The sequence below is a fragment of the Nothobranchius furzeri genome, chromosome 17 (genome assembly GCF_043380555.1).
Source record: "Nothobranchius furzeri strain GRZ-AD chromosome 17, NfurGRZ-RIMD1, whole genome shotgun sequence".
Taxonomy (NCBI): Eukaryota; Metazoa; Chordata; class Actinopteri; order Cyprinodontiformes; family Nothobranchiidae; genus Nothobranchius; species Nothobranchius furzeri.
The window spans coordinates 45,300,742-45,315,824 of NC_091757.1; the positions used below are offsets into that span (position 1 = coordinate 45,300,742).

The 15,083-nt window shown below is 41.1% G+C and overlaps 1 protein-coding gene across 8 annotated transcripts in view; it reads left to right on the top strand.

Annotated features, from left to right (window-relative positions):
• Nucleotides 1-15,083, top strand: part of acacb (acetyl-CoA carboxylase beta) — a 30,294-nt gene that overhangs the window by 2,467 nt on the left and 12,744 nt on the right. For 4 of the 8 annotated variants that reach the window (XM_015972612.3, XM_015972613.3, XM_015972614.3 and 1 more), the window contains exons 3-28: nt 5,956-6,088; nt 6,181-6,319; nt 6,439-6,548; nt 6,639-6,720; nt 6,809-6,907; nt 7,376-7,485; nt 7,572-7,682; nt 7,780-7,989; nt 8,086-8,256; nt 8,358-8,519; nt 8,600-8,763; nt 9,387-9,537; nt 9,634-9,737; nt 9,827-9,908; nt 9,985-10,130; nt 10,218-10,368; nt 10,458-10,592; nt 10,666-10,809; nt 12,143-12,331; nt 12,430-12,530; nt 13,026-13,114; nt 13,197-13,321; nt 13,412-13,525; nt 13,612-13,725; nt 14,528-14,617; nt 14,704-14,822. In XM_015972612.3, the coding sequence (XP_015828098.3) occupies nt 5,956-6,088; nt 6,181-6,319; nt 6,439-6,548; nt 6,639-6,720; nt 6,809-6,907; nt 7,376-7,485; nt 7,572-7,682; nt 7,780-7,989; nt 8,086-8,256; nt 8,358-8,519; nt 8,600-8,763; nt 9,387-9,537; nt 9,634-9,737; nt 9,827-9,908; nt 9,985-10,130; nt 10,218-10,368; nt 10,458-10,592; nt 10,666-10,809; nt 12,143-12,331; nt 12,430-12,530; nt 13,026-13,114; nt 13,197-13,321; nt 13,412-13,525; nt 13,612-13,725; nt 14,528-14,617; nt 14,704-14,822 (3,345 nt within the window). Of the gene's footprint in view, nt 1-235; nt 467-2,155; nt 2,256-3,312; nt 3,465-4,124; nt 4,245-5,955; nt 6,089-6,180; nt 6,320-6,438; nt 6,549-6,638; nt 6,721-6,808; nt 6,908-7,375; nt 7,486-7,571; nt 7,683-7,779; nt 7,990-8,085; nt 8,257-8,357; nt 8,520-8,599; nt 8,764-9,386; nt 9,538-9,633; nt 9,738-9,826; nt 9,909-9,984; nt 10,131-10,217; nt 10,369-10,457; nt 10,593-10,665; nt 10,810-12,142; nt 12,332-12,429; nt 12,531-13,025; nt 13,115-13,196; nt 13,322-13,411; nt 13,526-13,611; nt 13,726-14,527; nt 14,618-14,703; nt 14,823-15,083 lie in introns of those variants that run through there. The other 4 variants (XM_015972619.3, XM_070546452.1, XM_015972615.3 and 1 more) reach the window with 4 other exon arrangements.

Consider the following 15,083-nt stretch of genomic DNA (forward strand, 5'->3'; position numbering starts at 1 on the left):
CTATTTCAGTCAATTTAATTTCCATCCTCTGGGGACAGGCCTGTTTTATTTTGCTCTGTCATGTGCCTTCATGTTGGCTAAAGGCCCTTGCAGCTTGTGGTAAGGTGCTGCCGCTCCTCTCCTGTTCAGACCATGTGTTATCGTGTCACCTGACAGCTCTGAGTTGTGCTATTGTCGCCTGCCAGAAATCTTGGCTCTAATATTGGAACAAGAGCTTTAAGCTGTCACTCTGAAACTGGTGTTGACCCAACTGACTCAGGTCACATCACAGTAAACAGACGGGATAAGATTTTGTTTTTTATTTGTAGAAGTTGTGTACTATGCACTGGATGGAAGATCTTTTATACGACGGAGGATCAGAGGAGATGGCTGCTTATGGCTGTGTGCTCTGTTGGACATTTTTACTCAATGTTTTTAGCTAATCGTGTTAGCAGAGCTTGTGGGAATCATCATGAGGGAGACAAAGGTAGGAAATGTCTCATCTCTAGAGATCAGTGTCACTCTGGCTTGTGTACTCTGTCCTCACTGGATGTTATTTCCTCCTTTTGAACTTTCTCCGTCCACTTCTACTGCCCGCTCCTGTCTGACCCCTTAACTGCTCAAAGTCTAATTGCTTGCACATTCTAAGGAAAACCAATTCTGTGTCATCTAATCTCCGTTTAATCTGGCAGTGAATCCTGATTTCCATTCCAACCAATAGCTGGATTTCAACAGAGTTGCATTTGTGCGCGGTGCAGGGTGAAACACTGGCCTTTTATTAAAGAGTGCCCCGGTGAGCTGTTCCTCCTGGGAACAGCTCCTCCTCCTCCTCCTCCTCTTTGTGCATCAAGGTTATTTAAAATGTTTTGACTCCATCCTACTTAACTAATCTCCACATTCACACCAGTAAGAACCCTTATCTACCACATCAATAGATCTGCAGAGGTCCACATTAAGGAAAAAGGAGATCTGGCTTTTGCAAAGGCTGCCTTAAATTGATTTTACTGGACTGAGATCTGGAGATTGTGGAGGTCGCTGAAGCCCAGTGAACCCCTCGACATGTTCAAGAAACCAGTTAGACGTGATCTGACCTTTATGAGATGCTGCTAGCCTATAGCCATTCTATATATGTAAATATATAGTCTAGCCACGAGCAATTGAAACGACTTGGTGCTTGGGCAGAATCTACGGTTGTCTTTCAAACAGTCTCAGCACGCAAATGGATAGTGCTAGGATCAATCGACGCGATAAACAATGTGAGGTGTTCATCTTGACAGCAATCAGTCAACTGGGCAGTCCACCACAGTGAAAGAAAAAGATGAAGAAGCCAATGCATCATTTTTTGAAATAAACAACTTAAGTATCTCTATCTGCTATTGTGTCAAAGAAAGGTCTGAGTCGAAATCGGCTAAAGTCTATTCTAAAGCCTATTCAGACCAACGCTGTTCCTGAGCTGATGCCATCTTTGTAGTCTTTCTCTTTTTTTTTTTTTTTTTTACCGTGTCCTGTCTGGCTGTGAAGCAAGCAGAATTGATGTCTGAATGCTGGTGACAAGCCTTACAGATTTATTCTCAGGTGGAGCATCAAAGCGTTTGCTTTTAATGTCACGCCTGATACTTAAAACTTTATTGTTATTGTTGCTGAATGCTTTGTAATTCCGACCAGACACGGAGACAGAGGTGAAAGAGAAAGGAAAAGAAAAGGTGGGGAGAGAGAGAGAGAGAGAGGGGGGGGGGGGTCCACAAAAATAAACAATAATGAACAAGAGTCTGCTTCTAGACCTGCAGAAAAAAAGACAAAAAAAAAACAAAGGGACACAAAAAAGGGACACAACAACAATACAACAAGATCTACCTCTCACTGCGTCAACTTGATGAAAAGAAAAAAATATATATATAATCAACATTGCTTAACTGAAGAATCACGATAATAAATCACAACATATTAAGGGCCCACCATAGTCTTAAGACCTGTGTTTAACATGCCCAAGCCCATACTTTTGAGAGCACCATGTGAGCACCTGTGTGTACACGCGCTTGTTTATTTAAGGTTTTTCTATAGGAGCGCCCAACAGAGAGTGTGAGGGACCACAGATCTGCCCCCCAAAGATGCGCAGGAGACGGGGGAGCTCCAAGTCCCAGAGATCCAGGCGCTGCCCCAGAACGCAGGAACCCCAAGGAGACTGCAACCAGGAAGGCCCCCGCCCCCCTCGAGAGTCTTTCTTTGATGCAGCTCTAGTGTTAAGCCCGCCCAACAAATGTAGAGCGCTGTGATTGGTAAGAGACAACACTGTTTGGGCCAATGGCAGACCAGCAGAGGTTACAATAGAGCGTGGCTAGAGCGACCTGCGGAGCAAATTTTTTTTTTTTCTACTGCTACAGTTGGTCTTGATTTCTAGGCTAATATTGTGCATGGTCCTGCTGGAAATAGCCATCAGAAGATGGCCATCCTATATATGACCACAGAGGACACACACCTCTGTGGTCACACATGACACATGTGACATAAACGGGTCATGGGCATGGTCAGCAACAATACTTAGACTGGCACACCTTAGGGGTACAAAATGGGCCAAGAATGTCTCCCCAAACCATTACATCAGAGACAGCTTGGAGTATTGGACAGGATGGATCCATGCTTTCATGTTGTTGACACCAAATTCTGTCCCGACCATCTGAATGTGGCAGCTGAGATCCAGACTCATTAGACCAGGGTTTTTCCAGTCTCCTGAGTGACGTGTAGCCTCAGTTTCCTGTTTCCCGCTGACAGGTGTGCTCTTCTGCTGCTGTGGTCCAGCTATTCAAAGTTCAACATGTTGTGGTTCAGTGATGCTTTTCTGCAGAACTTGGAAGAAACCAGTGGTTACTTGAGAAGCCACTCACTGGATATCTCACACACCAAGCCTAGACGTTGTAGGTAAAAATACAGTAGATCTCATATTCAGTCAATTAAATTCCCTTTATTTCCTATTCTAGTCCTCAATTTAAACCTCAGAACATTAGATATAAAATACAGAGTTTATGTTCTGATAGAAAGCTTATTAACATTAGTAAAAGTGTTTATAACTGCTGGAGGAATTGGCTTTTATTATGTGTTTGTTGAATTCGGTTTCCTAAACAGGAAAAGAGAAACATTTGAGCTTGTTTTACTTTCTCTCCCTGCAGCCTTTTGATTCAGGATTCTTTTCTGTGAATTGTGATGACTTCCCCATAGTTATGTTTAATCATGGAGGCAGAAAAGCACCAAAGCGAGCTGCAGCGACATCTGTACTGTTGTTTTTCACAGAAAAGAGCCAACAGTCTGTAGATGTGTTGCTGCCCCTGCAGCAGGAGGGGGGAAGGGAGGAGGCTGAAGAGGAAGCATGTGTGCAGACCTCTTTGTTATGGTTTTTAGCACACATAGACTAAAAAAACTAAACACATATTTAGCGCTAAAGTAACAGACCTCAAAATGGAGCGAAATAACTTGTTCCCTTATCTGCAGAGGTGAGTCCTCGTGCGCAGCTTTCACAGCGCTTTGTAATCTGACACCGAGAACTTTAGTGTTCGGAAAATAAAAGCTGCAAGTTTGAACTACCAGACCGAAAAATAACAGAACCTCTGCTGGAGACGCTGAAGTTGTTAGCGGAAAGTCGGTGTTGTGGCAGCGACTTGGAGGTCGTTTAGCGCCGGTTTGCTTTCAGGAAACGGGAAAAATTTCCCGCAAAGTTTTACTTTTAGCGGAAACATGTAAACAAATGCGTAAATAATGAGTTTTAGTAAAGTGACTGTCATAATGGTCTGCACCGGTTCTTCCTTTTTAAAGCTGTAAATAATAATAATAATAATAATAATAATAATAATCGGGTAATAATAATAATAATAATACGTACATATATTTACCTATTATTATTATAAGTGGCTAATATATCAACTTAGCGATATTAGCCTATTATTATTATTATTATTATTATTATTATTATTATTATTATTATTGCTGAGTAAAGCTTATTCCTTTTACACTCAGCCTGTTAGTTAATGTTCTGAGAACAAACCATCTGCTGTATGATAAACCAGGTTATCAGCTTGTGTTTTAATGACAGGTTATTTCCTTAGTGAGCTGTAGGCCTACTGTACAAGAGTTAAAGTTCACTCAGATCTGATCTCTCCACCTCTCTGCTGTAATAATCACCTAAGCAGGTATCTGTGTTCCTCCCCGACACGGTTATGAATTCATGTACTAAACATTTATTTAAGGAAGAAGGCAGCAACTAAAGGGCACTGATGGTATGTACAAAAGTCTTTGTTTCCTTCTGTGATCACTTTAGATGTAAGTTTCCCAACATGGAGGAATACATTGGCTGTTTTTTGGGGGGTTGATCGGTGTTTAGTGTGTTTGCAGTAATAATAATGATGTTATTCTAGTGCAGGGGTCTGCTGCTTGTGGCTCCGGAGGCACTTGTACCTCACGGAAGTGGCTCCCTCTAACCAAAACGACCTCAACCTGAGTTCCGTTTATATTTAAGTCAACAAAAGGAGGAAGTTTCTACAGAATTTCACTAAATTACACACAAGTTGCTTCACATCGTTTCACAACCAGAATGAACCAGAATGGGGTTTAAAATGCGGTTTTGCTGCGGATAGTTTGTTAGCTTAACATCCAGACTGTAACCCTAACCCAAATCCAGCAGAAATAAAATTAAAAACCGTATTTACATATCAGCTATTGAAATAAACTAAATATGACGTAGTAGGAAATTATTTAAAGAGAATAACAGAAAACAAAACTCATCTGCCTTAAACACTTGGTGGTTGATATATTTTATGTTTTTGTAAAACAGAAAGCTGTGATTTACAGTTTTAAAAGGCCACTTATTTAACTACAAGTAGTATTTTACAAAACAACAGTTTATTCCTTCATTCCCTCTTGCATAACAATTAAAAAGAAAAACATCAGAATATAACATTAATTCTTGAATTTAATAATCAAATCAATTTAGTGACTGTTTAAAAATAATTTTTTAGAAGGAGAGCTTGGGTAAAAATAGGTATTTTAGTCTTGGAACTTGTAAATGTCTAGAATATGGTAAATTCTAAACAAATTATTTTTGACAGTATTGTCTTATATAGATTTTACCACATAATCTTTAAATTTTGCTAGATTTAAAACTAAAACAATAAATGAATCCACAAGTGAATATTTTATCATCACTTTTTGCTGCCTAGTTTGACCTTTAACAATGTTGCTCATAGACCTACTGACCGTTTTAACTGTTGTTCATTAAATTAATCATCTTTTTATTATTTATCAATCCTGCAGAAAAGGTTGACAATGCTTTCTGAGTATAATCGGCTATAAAAAACTGTTTCTGCAATACAGGGTTAAAGATCTTGTCCTCATTGGAGAAATTTCTTCCCAGTGTGGAAATAATTTGAATCAGCAAACATCATAAATTGGTCATAAAACAGCAAATATTGGTCTCAGTTGCAGGAAAAACCTCATTTATTCTTGCAGCTAATCACTTTCTGTTTTGTTGAACAGCTGGAAGGAAACCAGAATAAAGATACAATCTGTATCAGTCTGCCATTCTTGTAATGATTTACCTTTTTATTGCCTCCAGGACTACAAACATCTAATGTTTTAGCTTCCATGAATTCATCTAGAGTAGCATTTAGGTGTTTTTGAAAGGTTGGAGATGAAGAAACTGCTGCAGAGTCTGTACCTGCATGTTGCAGAAGGAATCAGACTTTTCACTCTGGTTCTTGATGTTCAGTAACTTATTTGTTGCAGCCATGGTGTCTGATTTTATTGGCACTGATATCTGTTTCTCCATGGTTTCAGACTAATTTATTCAATTATTAATTGTTTCTCCTGTTTTTCTCTGACAGAGAATTGAATGTAGTCACATTTTCCAGGATTATTTATTGTTGCAGCTTTTGTATCTGGAGTGACCGTGACTAACGTGGAAGGTGACTACTGTTACACTTTCTGCTCCAGGCCTAGCATGTCTGGTCCTCACTTGGTGAAAAAAGGACGTGAACAGAGAAAAATGGATCTGCAGAGAGACTTCACCGTGGCCTCTCCTGCTGAGTTCGTCACACGCTTTGGTGGGAACCGTGTCATAGAAAAGGTTAAATTAACTCTCTTCTTGTGCTGATTGGCAGCAGCTTCTATTGTCGATTTTTTCTGAGGCTAATCAGGTGATTTCTGTTTCTCTTACAGGTGCTGATTGCTAACAATGGCATCGCTGCAGTCAAGTGCATGCGTTCTATCCGTCGCTGGTCGTACGAAATGTTCCGTAACGAGAGGACCATCCGATTTGTGGTCATGGTAACCCCCGAAGACTTGAAAGCTAACGCAGGTCATTGTGCGCTTTTTATTACTCAGCAGTCATTGGAACTTATCTTGGTTAAAGTAAGAGGAAAACACAATACACTGAGTCAGCTGTTTGATTCTGAACCCTGATGTGTCTTCATATAGAATACATAAAAATGGCCGATCACTATGTGCCCGTACCCGGAGGATCCAATAACAACAACTACGCCAACGTGGAGCTGATAGTAGACATAGCAAAACGGATCCCAGTGCAGGTACATTTCACACATAACTCAGTTAAACCTTTTATTTCTTTACATACTTCCTTCACTAGTGTTTGCTTGTTTGTTTATTAATCGAAACAGGCTGTTTGGGCCGGTTGGGGTCATGCATCGGAAAATCCCAAGCTTCCCGAACTCCTGAACAAAGCAGGAATATCATTCTTGGGTAAAAACAGTTTGAGAAACAAACCAAACATTTTGTGTACATTGGTTTAGTTGTATTATAATCAGCCACTTCCTGCTGTCTCTCTCAGGGCCGTCCAGTAAAGCCATGTGGGCTCTAGGAGATAAGGTGGCATCTTCCATTGTTGCCCAGAGCGCTGACATTCCCACGCTGCCATGGAGCGGATCAGGTGAGTGGTAGTACTTTTATAGTATTTTGGACATTATGTATTGTCAGGGTGTGCATTGTCAAGAATCCGGTGATGCGATATATTTCACAATACACAGGAGACAATACGATATATTACGATACCTAAAGTCAGACAACATTTGCAATTTTTAAGACCAAATGTAACTCTCAAACTCAGGCCAGACACTTCTAAGACATATCCAGTGTTGTCGCGAGATCTCGTTGTTCCATCAAAACGAAGGCGGTAAAAACTGCCGCCACCTGGCTGTTGGAATTTGAATTTCACCTGACAAAAAAAATATATATAGTAAATGTTTACAAATAAATTCTTGATACAAAATCGATACACCCAGTTTAAATATTGATTCTCTATCATATTGCGATATTTCAGTGTATCGATATTTTCCTACAAACCTAATGTGCAGACTCACTCACACGTTTAATGGTGTGTTTAATGTGGTGGGTTTAGATCTGAGATTGGAGTGGGCTGAAGAGGACCAAAAACAGAACAAAGTCATCAGTGTTCCTCCAGACCTCTATGCACGGGGCTGTGTTCAGGATGTAGATGATGGTCTATCAGTAAGCATCTTTTTTCTTATCTTTCTCTTTGAGAAAACACATTTTAGCAAAGTTTGCAATATTATAATATGTGCATTTCACACCAGGGAGCTGAAACAATTGGTTATCCAGTTGTGATCAAGGCCTCTGAGGGTGGAGGTGGAAAGGGCATCCGGAAGGTTGAGAATTCAGAGAGTTTTCCAAGTCTTTTTAGACAAGTTGGTGTTTTTACTTTACATTTGCTAACAACTTATATTTTTTGTAATTAAGCCTATGTAATTTTGCATTCAATTTAATTTTTTTGCCTGAATCCAGGTTCAAACAGAGATACCAGGATCACCTATTTTCATCATGCAACTGGCTCAGCACGCGAGGCACCTCGAGGTGCAGATATTGGCTGATGAGTATGGGAACGCCATCTCTCTGTTTGGACGAGATTGCTCCATCCAGAGACGGCACCAGAAGATCATAGAGGAGGCTCCTGCCACCATAGCTCCTTCCTCAACGTTAGAACAAATGGAGCGGGTCCGTTAGCTTTGGTGCACGTTTTATTTCAATATTTTAAATGTTTTCTCTGGCTAATGTCAATTTACAGTCATCTCCATTCTCTTTTTGATCTAGTATGCTGTGCGGATGGCCAAAATGGTAGGCTATGTGAGTGCAGGCACAGTGGAGTACCTCTACTCCGAAGACGGAAGCTTCCACTTCTTGGAGCTGAATCCTCGCTTGCAGGTGGAGCATCCGTGTACAGAGATGATCGGAGATGTAAACTTACCTGCAGCCCAACTTCAGGTGAAACCTTGTCCTATACTTGGATGCAATATTGCACCACAAGTACACAATGAATTATTTAAGTCACAGAAAAGTTTTTAACTTATTTTCGTTGTTGTTAGATTGCAATGGGAATCCCTCTGTACAGAATTAAGGATATAAGATTGCTTTATGGAGAAAGTCCATGGGGCGACAACGTCATCAACTTTGAGTCTCCAGACTGCATTCCCATTCCAAGAGGGCATGTTATTGCTGTTCGGATCACCAGTGAGAACCCTGATGAGGTATGGTGTCATCTCATGAGCACTTAGGAAACACCTGACTGTTGATTAACCTTTTATTTTACTGTGGATTACCTTCTCAGGGGTTCAAGCCCAGCTCTGGCACCGTGCAGGAGTTGAACTTCCGCAGCAGTAAAAACGTCTGGGGTTATTTCAGTGTTGGGGCTGCTGGTGGCCTTCATGAGTTTGCAGATTCCCAGTTTGGACACTGTTTTTCATGGGGAGAGAACAGAGAAGAGGCTATTTCGTAAGAGTCTTTTTAGGAATGTGCTGACTTATATTTAGATCTTAAAGTGATTTGTTGAACATGAGTTAAATATGATGTAATATAGTAATTTCCTACTATATATTACAAAGTGAGAATAGCAGAGCACCATACAGACGTGGACAAAAACCCACAATGGTAACAGAAAAGGCACCCTTCAAACCTGTGACAATTGGAGCAATTTGCTCATGAGTAGTGGGCCAAAATACCTGTTGAGGGGTGAAGAAGTCTCTTTGACAGTTACAGGAATCATGTGATTGCAGTGATTGCCTTAAAAGGTTGTGCAACAAAATATTAAGTCAGGAGTACCGTCCTTTTTGTCCAGGTCTGTTCCATGAGTTTATTTTTAAAATAATTCCATTGAATTATGGTTGAAAAGCAATGTCTGACTTTCATTGGTTAGATTTCATAGAAATTTTATGTATTATTGCTTTTGTCAGATTCAAGTTACTTCTGTGACCGTTGTGGGTTTTTCTTTCATTGATCAAAGGGTACCAACAATTTTATGTATATCTGTATGTGTTTGCAATCAATTTACCTAAAATTAAACCCTGCCAAATACAAAAACAGAGTAGCTTCTAAAGTGTTAAATCTGTGTTTTATAGAAACATGGTGGTGGCCATGAAGGAGCTGTCCATCAGAGGTGATTTCAGGACAACGGTTGAGTACCTCATTAGGATACTTGAGACGGAAAGCTTCAGAAACAATGACATCGACACTGGCTGGCTGGATCACCTCATTGCAGAGAAAGTGCAGGTCAGAGATGGAGCGACAGATACAATAACTCATCAGCAGCCAGATCACATGAGGCTCAACTTGTTAGCTGTCTCTAAGCAACCATTCTTCCTGCAGGCAGAGAGACCAGATACCATGCTGGGCATCGTCTGTGGGGCTTTGCATGTTGCAGATGCCAGTTTCAGAAAGAGCATGTCGGACTTCTTGCATTCGCTGGAAAGGTCAGTAGACACATTCCTCAAAAAGGAAAAGAAAACATCCCTATTATTCCTACTGTGTGTTCATGTTACTTCATCTGTTGAACGTGTAGGGGCCAGGTACTACCAGCAGACAGTCTGCTCAACTCTATCAACGTAGATCTAATATACGAAGGAGTCAAGTACTGTCTTGAGGTATTGGCTTCGTTTCATTTAATCTGTTGTTTTATTTAATTTTTAATTCTCTTTTTACTAAATAATCTGTCCTCAGGTGGCTCGCCAATCCCCAACAACCTATGTCATTGGGATGAATGGCTCCAACATTGAGATAGATGTCCACAGGTTGAGCGACGGTGGCCTCCTGCTGTGCTACAACAGCAGCAGCCACACCACCTACATGAAGGAGGAAGTAGAAAGGCAAAGCTCTGACTGGAAAATTTAAACAAGTCAGTTTGCTGTTTGACTTTGAGTTTAGTCATTCTCCATGCTGTTTCATTGCTGTAGCTACCGCATCACCGTTGGGAACAAGACGTGTGTTTTTGAGAAGGAGAGGGATCCCACAGTGCTGCGGTCACCCTCTGCTGGCAAACTGCTGCAGTACGTGTATGAGGACGGGGCTCATATTAAAGCTGGAGAACCCTACGCTGAGATTGAGGTCTGAGATGAGGAGCAGCATGTGAGATGTTAAAGTTCTTTTTGTGTCTGTTTGGAGTTTTAAAAAAGTAATTGGTGTTTTGCATTTAGGTGATGAAGATGGTGATGACTCTGACTGTGCAGCAGTCGGGCTGTGTACATTTTGTCAAGAGGCCAGGAGCGGTCTTGGAGCCTGGATGTGTCATAGCACGTGTGGACCTGGATGATCCCAGCAGTATACACAAGGCATGTCACTCCCAACAGGTTCAGCGTTCACATAAGAGATGTTTTCATTTAAATATTTTGTTTTCTGTTTTAGGTGGAGCTCAACACAGCTACGCTTCCACCCCAACAACAGCCCATGGTAGGAGAGAAACTTCACCAGGTGTTTCACAGCGTGCTTGAAAACCTGATCAGAGTGATGGATGGTTACTGTCTTGAAGAACCGTACTTTAGCAGCAAGGTATCAACCCCTCCACCATTAAAGCAGAATTCCAGAGTTTTCCCCCTTTCAGGAATTATGTGGGATTTTTTAAAATCTATAAAAGTGGTAATCTTTCCCTGTACTGTGATACAATAGGAAACATATCAATTTCTTTTTGCCAAGCCCTGCTGCAAATGGAGTCAATGTGCATTGTTCAACTATTCAGTTCATAATGGGTTAGTGTCTGCATAATATTCCTGTACAAGTACAAAAAATGACCTTGTACAACTGGCAACTGATGTGGCTGCAGCAGATGGATCAGAAAAAGGGGTTTGCATGCATGCACAGGTCTCGCTGCATCTCATTTTTTTATTTGTATTTTGTTTTTGCATTGCAACAAAAATGTTTTTTTTGTGCTAAAATAAGCCAATCTTATGGCCAGGGAATGCCTTGGGATTCTCCCAGAGGAGCTGGCCCAAGTGGCTGGGGAGAGGGAAGTCTGGGCCTCTCTGCTAAAGCCGGGCGTACACTATGCGACTTTTTCACTTTTTTGAGCCGATTTTCCACTCGTGCGAGAATCCACAAGATCGGGGCGAGTTTTGCGCTGAACGTCGTGTAGTGTACGGGGGGTTACGAGAGGCGATTAACACCACGTGACCAGCTACTGATCAGCAATCGTGAGCTCGCACGGACTTCTGGAGTGTTTGATATTTTGCTCGTCCCTCGTGAGGGTATCGCACTGTTGAAGCGGCGCTGTGAGCAGCTGTGACCCAAAAAGTACCAGAACCGCTCACGGCGCATGCGCAATCATGCATCAACACCGCTCACCCGCTATTTCCCTAATAACAAACGTTGTTCGTTTTTATTTCTACACGCTTTTTTACTCACAAAGATATTCAAGAAAGCGTGTTTGTCATGTTCGTGTCAAATTAAACTGATCACAAAACACAGATTTACTTTCTTCATTTCGTTTTCCTCATCCAACCCCCATAAATCCCCCTGTGTCCTCCTGCAGCACTCCCGAAGGACAACAGGCCAGACAAGAAAGTCTGACGTGTTGTGTAAAAACTGCTATTTTTAGTACATTTTTGGGTCCGACGTGTTGCTACCAGACGTACAGTGTGAGCAGTCAGGTCGCATCCGAGAACTGGGTTGTACAGTGTGAGCGCATGACTCGTGAGATCTGCCCTGCGAGGAAGTCGTACAGTTTGAGCTGAAGCTGAGTGCTACGAGTGAAAAAGTCGCACCGTGTCCGCCCAGCTTTAGGCTGCTGCCTGATGACGTGACCCTGAATAAGTGGAAGACGATAGATGGATGGATTCCTGAGTTAAACTTTAGTATTGACTATGTGATAATTTGCTGTTCTCTGTAGTTAAAAGAATGGGTGGCCACTCTTATGAAGACTCTGAGGGACCCTTCACTGCCATTGCTGGAACTCCAGGAAATCATGACCAGCGTTGCCGGTCGAATTCCCCCTTGTGTTGAGAAGGAGATCCGTAAAGTCATGGCTCAGTACGCCAGCAACATCACCTCCGTCCTCTGCCAGTTCCCCAGTCAAAGGGTAAACACTGCCTATGAGTGGGCATCAACCATGTGCTAATGTAAAGGTTCTACTGCTCCTGCCAGTTTATGATGACCACTCCACTCATGTGATTTCAGATTGCTAATATTTTAGACAGCCATGCTGCAACATTGCAGAGGAAGGCAGATCGTGAGGTTTTCTTCATGAACACTCAAAGTATCGTACAGCTGGTGCAGAGGTTAGTGTCTTTGAAACTGATTGTATGGAACCCGTTCCCGCCACTCTGTGATTTTGTTTTTATTTCATAATTAGGATTTAACTCTCGTGATTATGAAATAATATCTTATAATAATGAAATAGGATCTCATAATTATGAGAAAGCTGAGCCAAGCTGATAAAAACAAATTTTTATCTCAATTATGACTTAATGATGACATAGTATCTCATTATTATGATATAAATTTTTGAATCATAATGGCAGGAATGGGCTTCCATAAATTTGATATTATATTTTTTAATGACCGTTTTTTATTTGTCTAAGACTAAATTTCTATAAACGCACATCCATACACATGACCATGGGAATTCTTTTTGTAGTCTTGAGTATTGTTGGCTATTATTACTTGTTCTGGCTTTTGTTGCAAGCAGGTAAACAGTCATCTAGTGTAATAAAACACTATTTAGTGCTGAGCAGCAGTGTTGTGTTCACTGACTTATGACTGAGTGGTTTTAGGTACCGCAGTGGAATCCGTGGCTACATGAAGTCTGTGGTTCTTGATTTGCTGAAGCGCTACCTGCAGGTGGAGATGCAGTTTCAGCAAGGTAACATTAATGTCGTTCAATGCCTCCTTAAATGTTTCTGAGCTTGAGCTTCAGATGAAATATTCTCTTCCTCCCCACATAGCCCACTACGATAAGTGTGTGATTAACCTGAGAGAGAAGCACAAACCTGACATGAGTCCTGTGCTCGACTACATCTTCTCTCATGCCCAGGTGTTCAAGAAGAACATTCTGGTTACGATGCTCATTGTAAGGAACGATTTTGGAAATGCACAAATCTTTCTCCTAATTTTTGAGTTTAACCCCATTAATGCAGCAAGTGTTTGTGACTTTGTGTAGGACCAGTTGTGTGGACGTGATCCCACCCTAGCAGATGAGCTCATGGTCATCCTGAATGAGCTCACACAGCTGAGTAAGATGGAAAACTCAAAGGTGGCCCTGAGAGCCAGACAGGTGAGAACTGATGCCCACCTCAGTTAGCTCTCTGTAGCTTTCTGAAACATAAATCCTGATTATAATCTTTACTAACTGTCTCCCAGGTGTTGATCGCCTCCCATTTACCATCATATGAACTGAGACACAACCAGGTGGAGTCCATCTTCCTGTCAGCCATCGACATGTACGGTCACCAGTTTTGCCCAGAGAACTTGAAGGTTTGTCTCCTCAGTGGAAACTTTAAATGTTTGCAGCTTCTTGAACAACAAATAACTAGGGGCGGGAATTTGACATGCTAATTTTGATAAGCTATTTAGATAAATATAAATTAAAATACCCCTTTGAGCGTACCCCAGTTGGGGGCCGGAAAAGTTTAGCATCACAATTTATGTCTTATATATCATAAATGTCATCAAGCTGCACCTTTTAACAAGACTGCAGAGCCTGGGCTCCAAATACAACTAAAACTACAATTAAATCAATTATGACAAATCCCTTTTAGAAAGGAAGAAAAAACTCGACTTTTCTACCGTTATGTTTAGTAGTTAGTAGAACGCAGGCAGGCAGTAACTTTATCCAAACGAACTTTATTGCAGTAGGAGGGACAGGCATACACAGCATTCATCTTGTAACCCTCAGCAGAACTTCCCATGAACTCTAATCTACACCTCTATATACATTAGCGGTGCACTGCTGCCACCTAGTGTTCAGTTTTGTACACAGCATTTACAATATTCCATTTACACTTAATCAGTTACACGTGCTAATATTTACACATCCCAGAAAATCCCATAATGGGTTACCTTTATAATGAGACCAAAGTAGTCAAATAGACCTTTTGGTTACTAGAAATACTCACTAATAGTTTTATTGATTTAAAAAATTGCTTGGGCATAAATTGTCTTCAATGACTAAAATGTGAAAATTAAGATTAATTAAATACAAAGCATCTAATTAATTACATAATTTATTTAAATTGAGTCTCACCTCTACAAATAACATAATTTTTATTTTGAGCAGAAACTCATCCTCTCTGAAACCTCCATTTTTGATGTCCTGCCCAACTTCTTTTATCACATCAATCAAGTTGTATGCATGGCTGCTTTGGAGGTATGTTTAACCCAATCGTATCAATGGAATTCTCTTTATTTTATCGTTTTTTTTTAAAAACCTGAATTCGTTGTCTTTTTATCCAGGTGTATGTCCGCAGGGCTTACATCGCCTATGAACTGAACAGCATCCAGCATCACCAGCTGCAGGATGGAACGTGCGCAGTAGACTTCCAGTTCATGCTGCCGTCGTCACATCCAAACAGGTGACCGGTTTCCCTGGAGCGGCGGCGCAGAATGAAAACACTAATATAAACAACTTTGAGTTGTTGCTCTGAAAGCTAAGAGATTCATTAAGCAAAGAAGGTAATTGTGAAACGCTTTGAAGCAGTTTCAAAGAAATCCAGGCCATAAAACTGTCATGTAAGTGTTCTCCTGCCCTTCATGGTCTGCTTTACTTCTTTTTATGACCTCATTTGTCATTTGAGTTCAGCTTGATTGTGTGTGCTTAATGGTGCAGGTGGAGA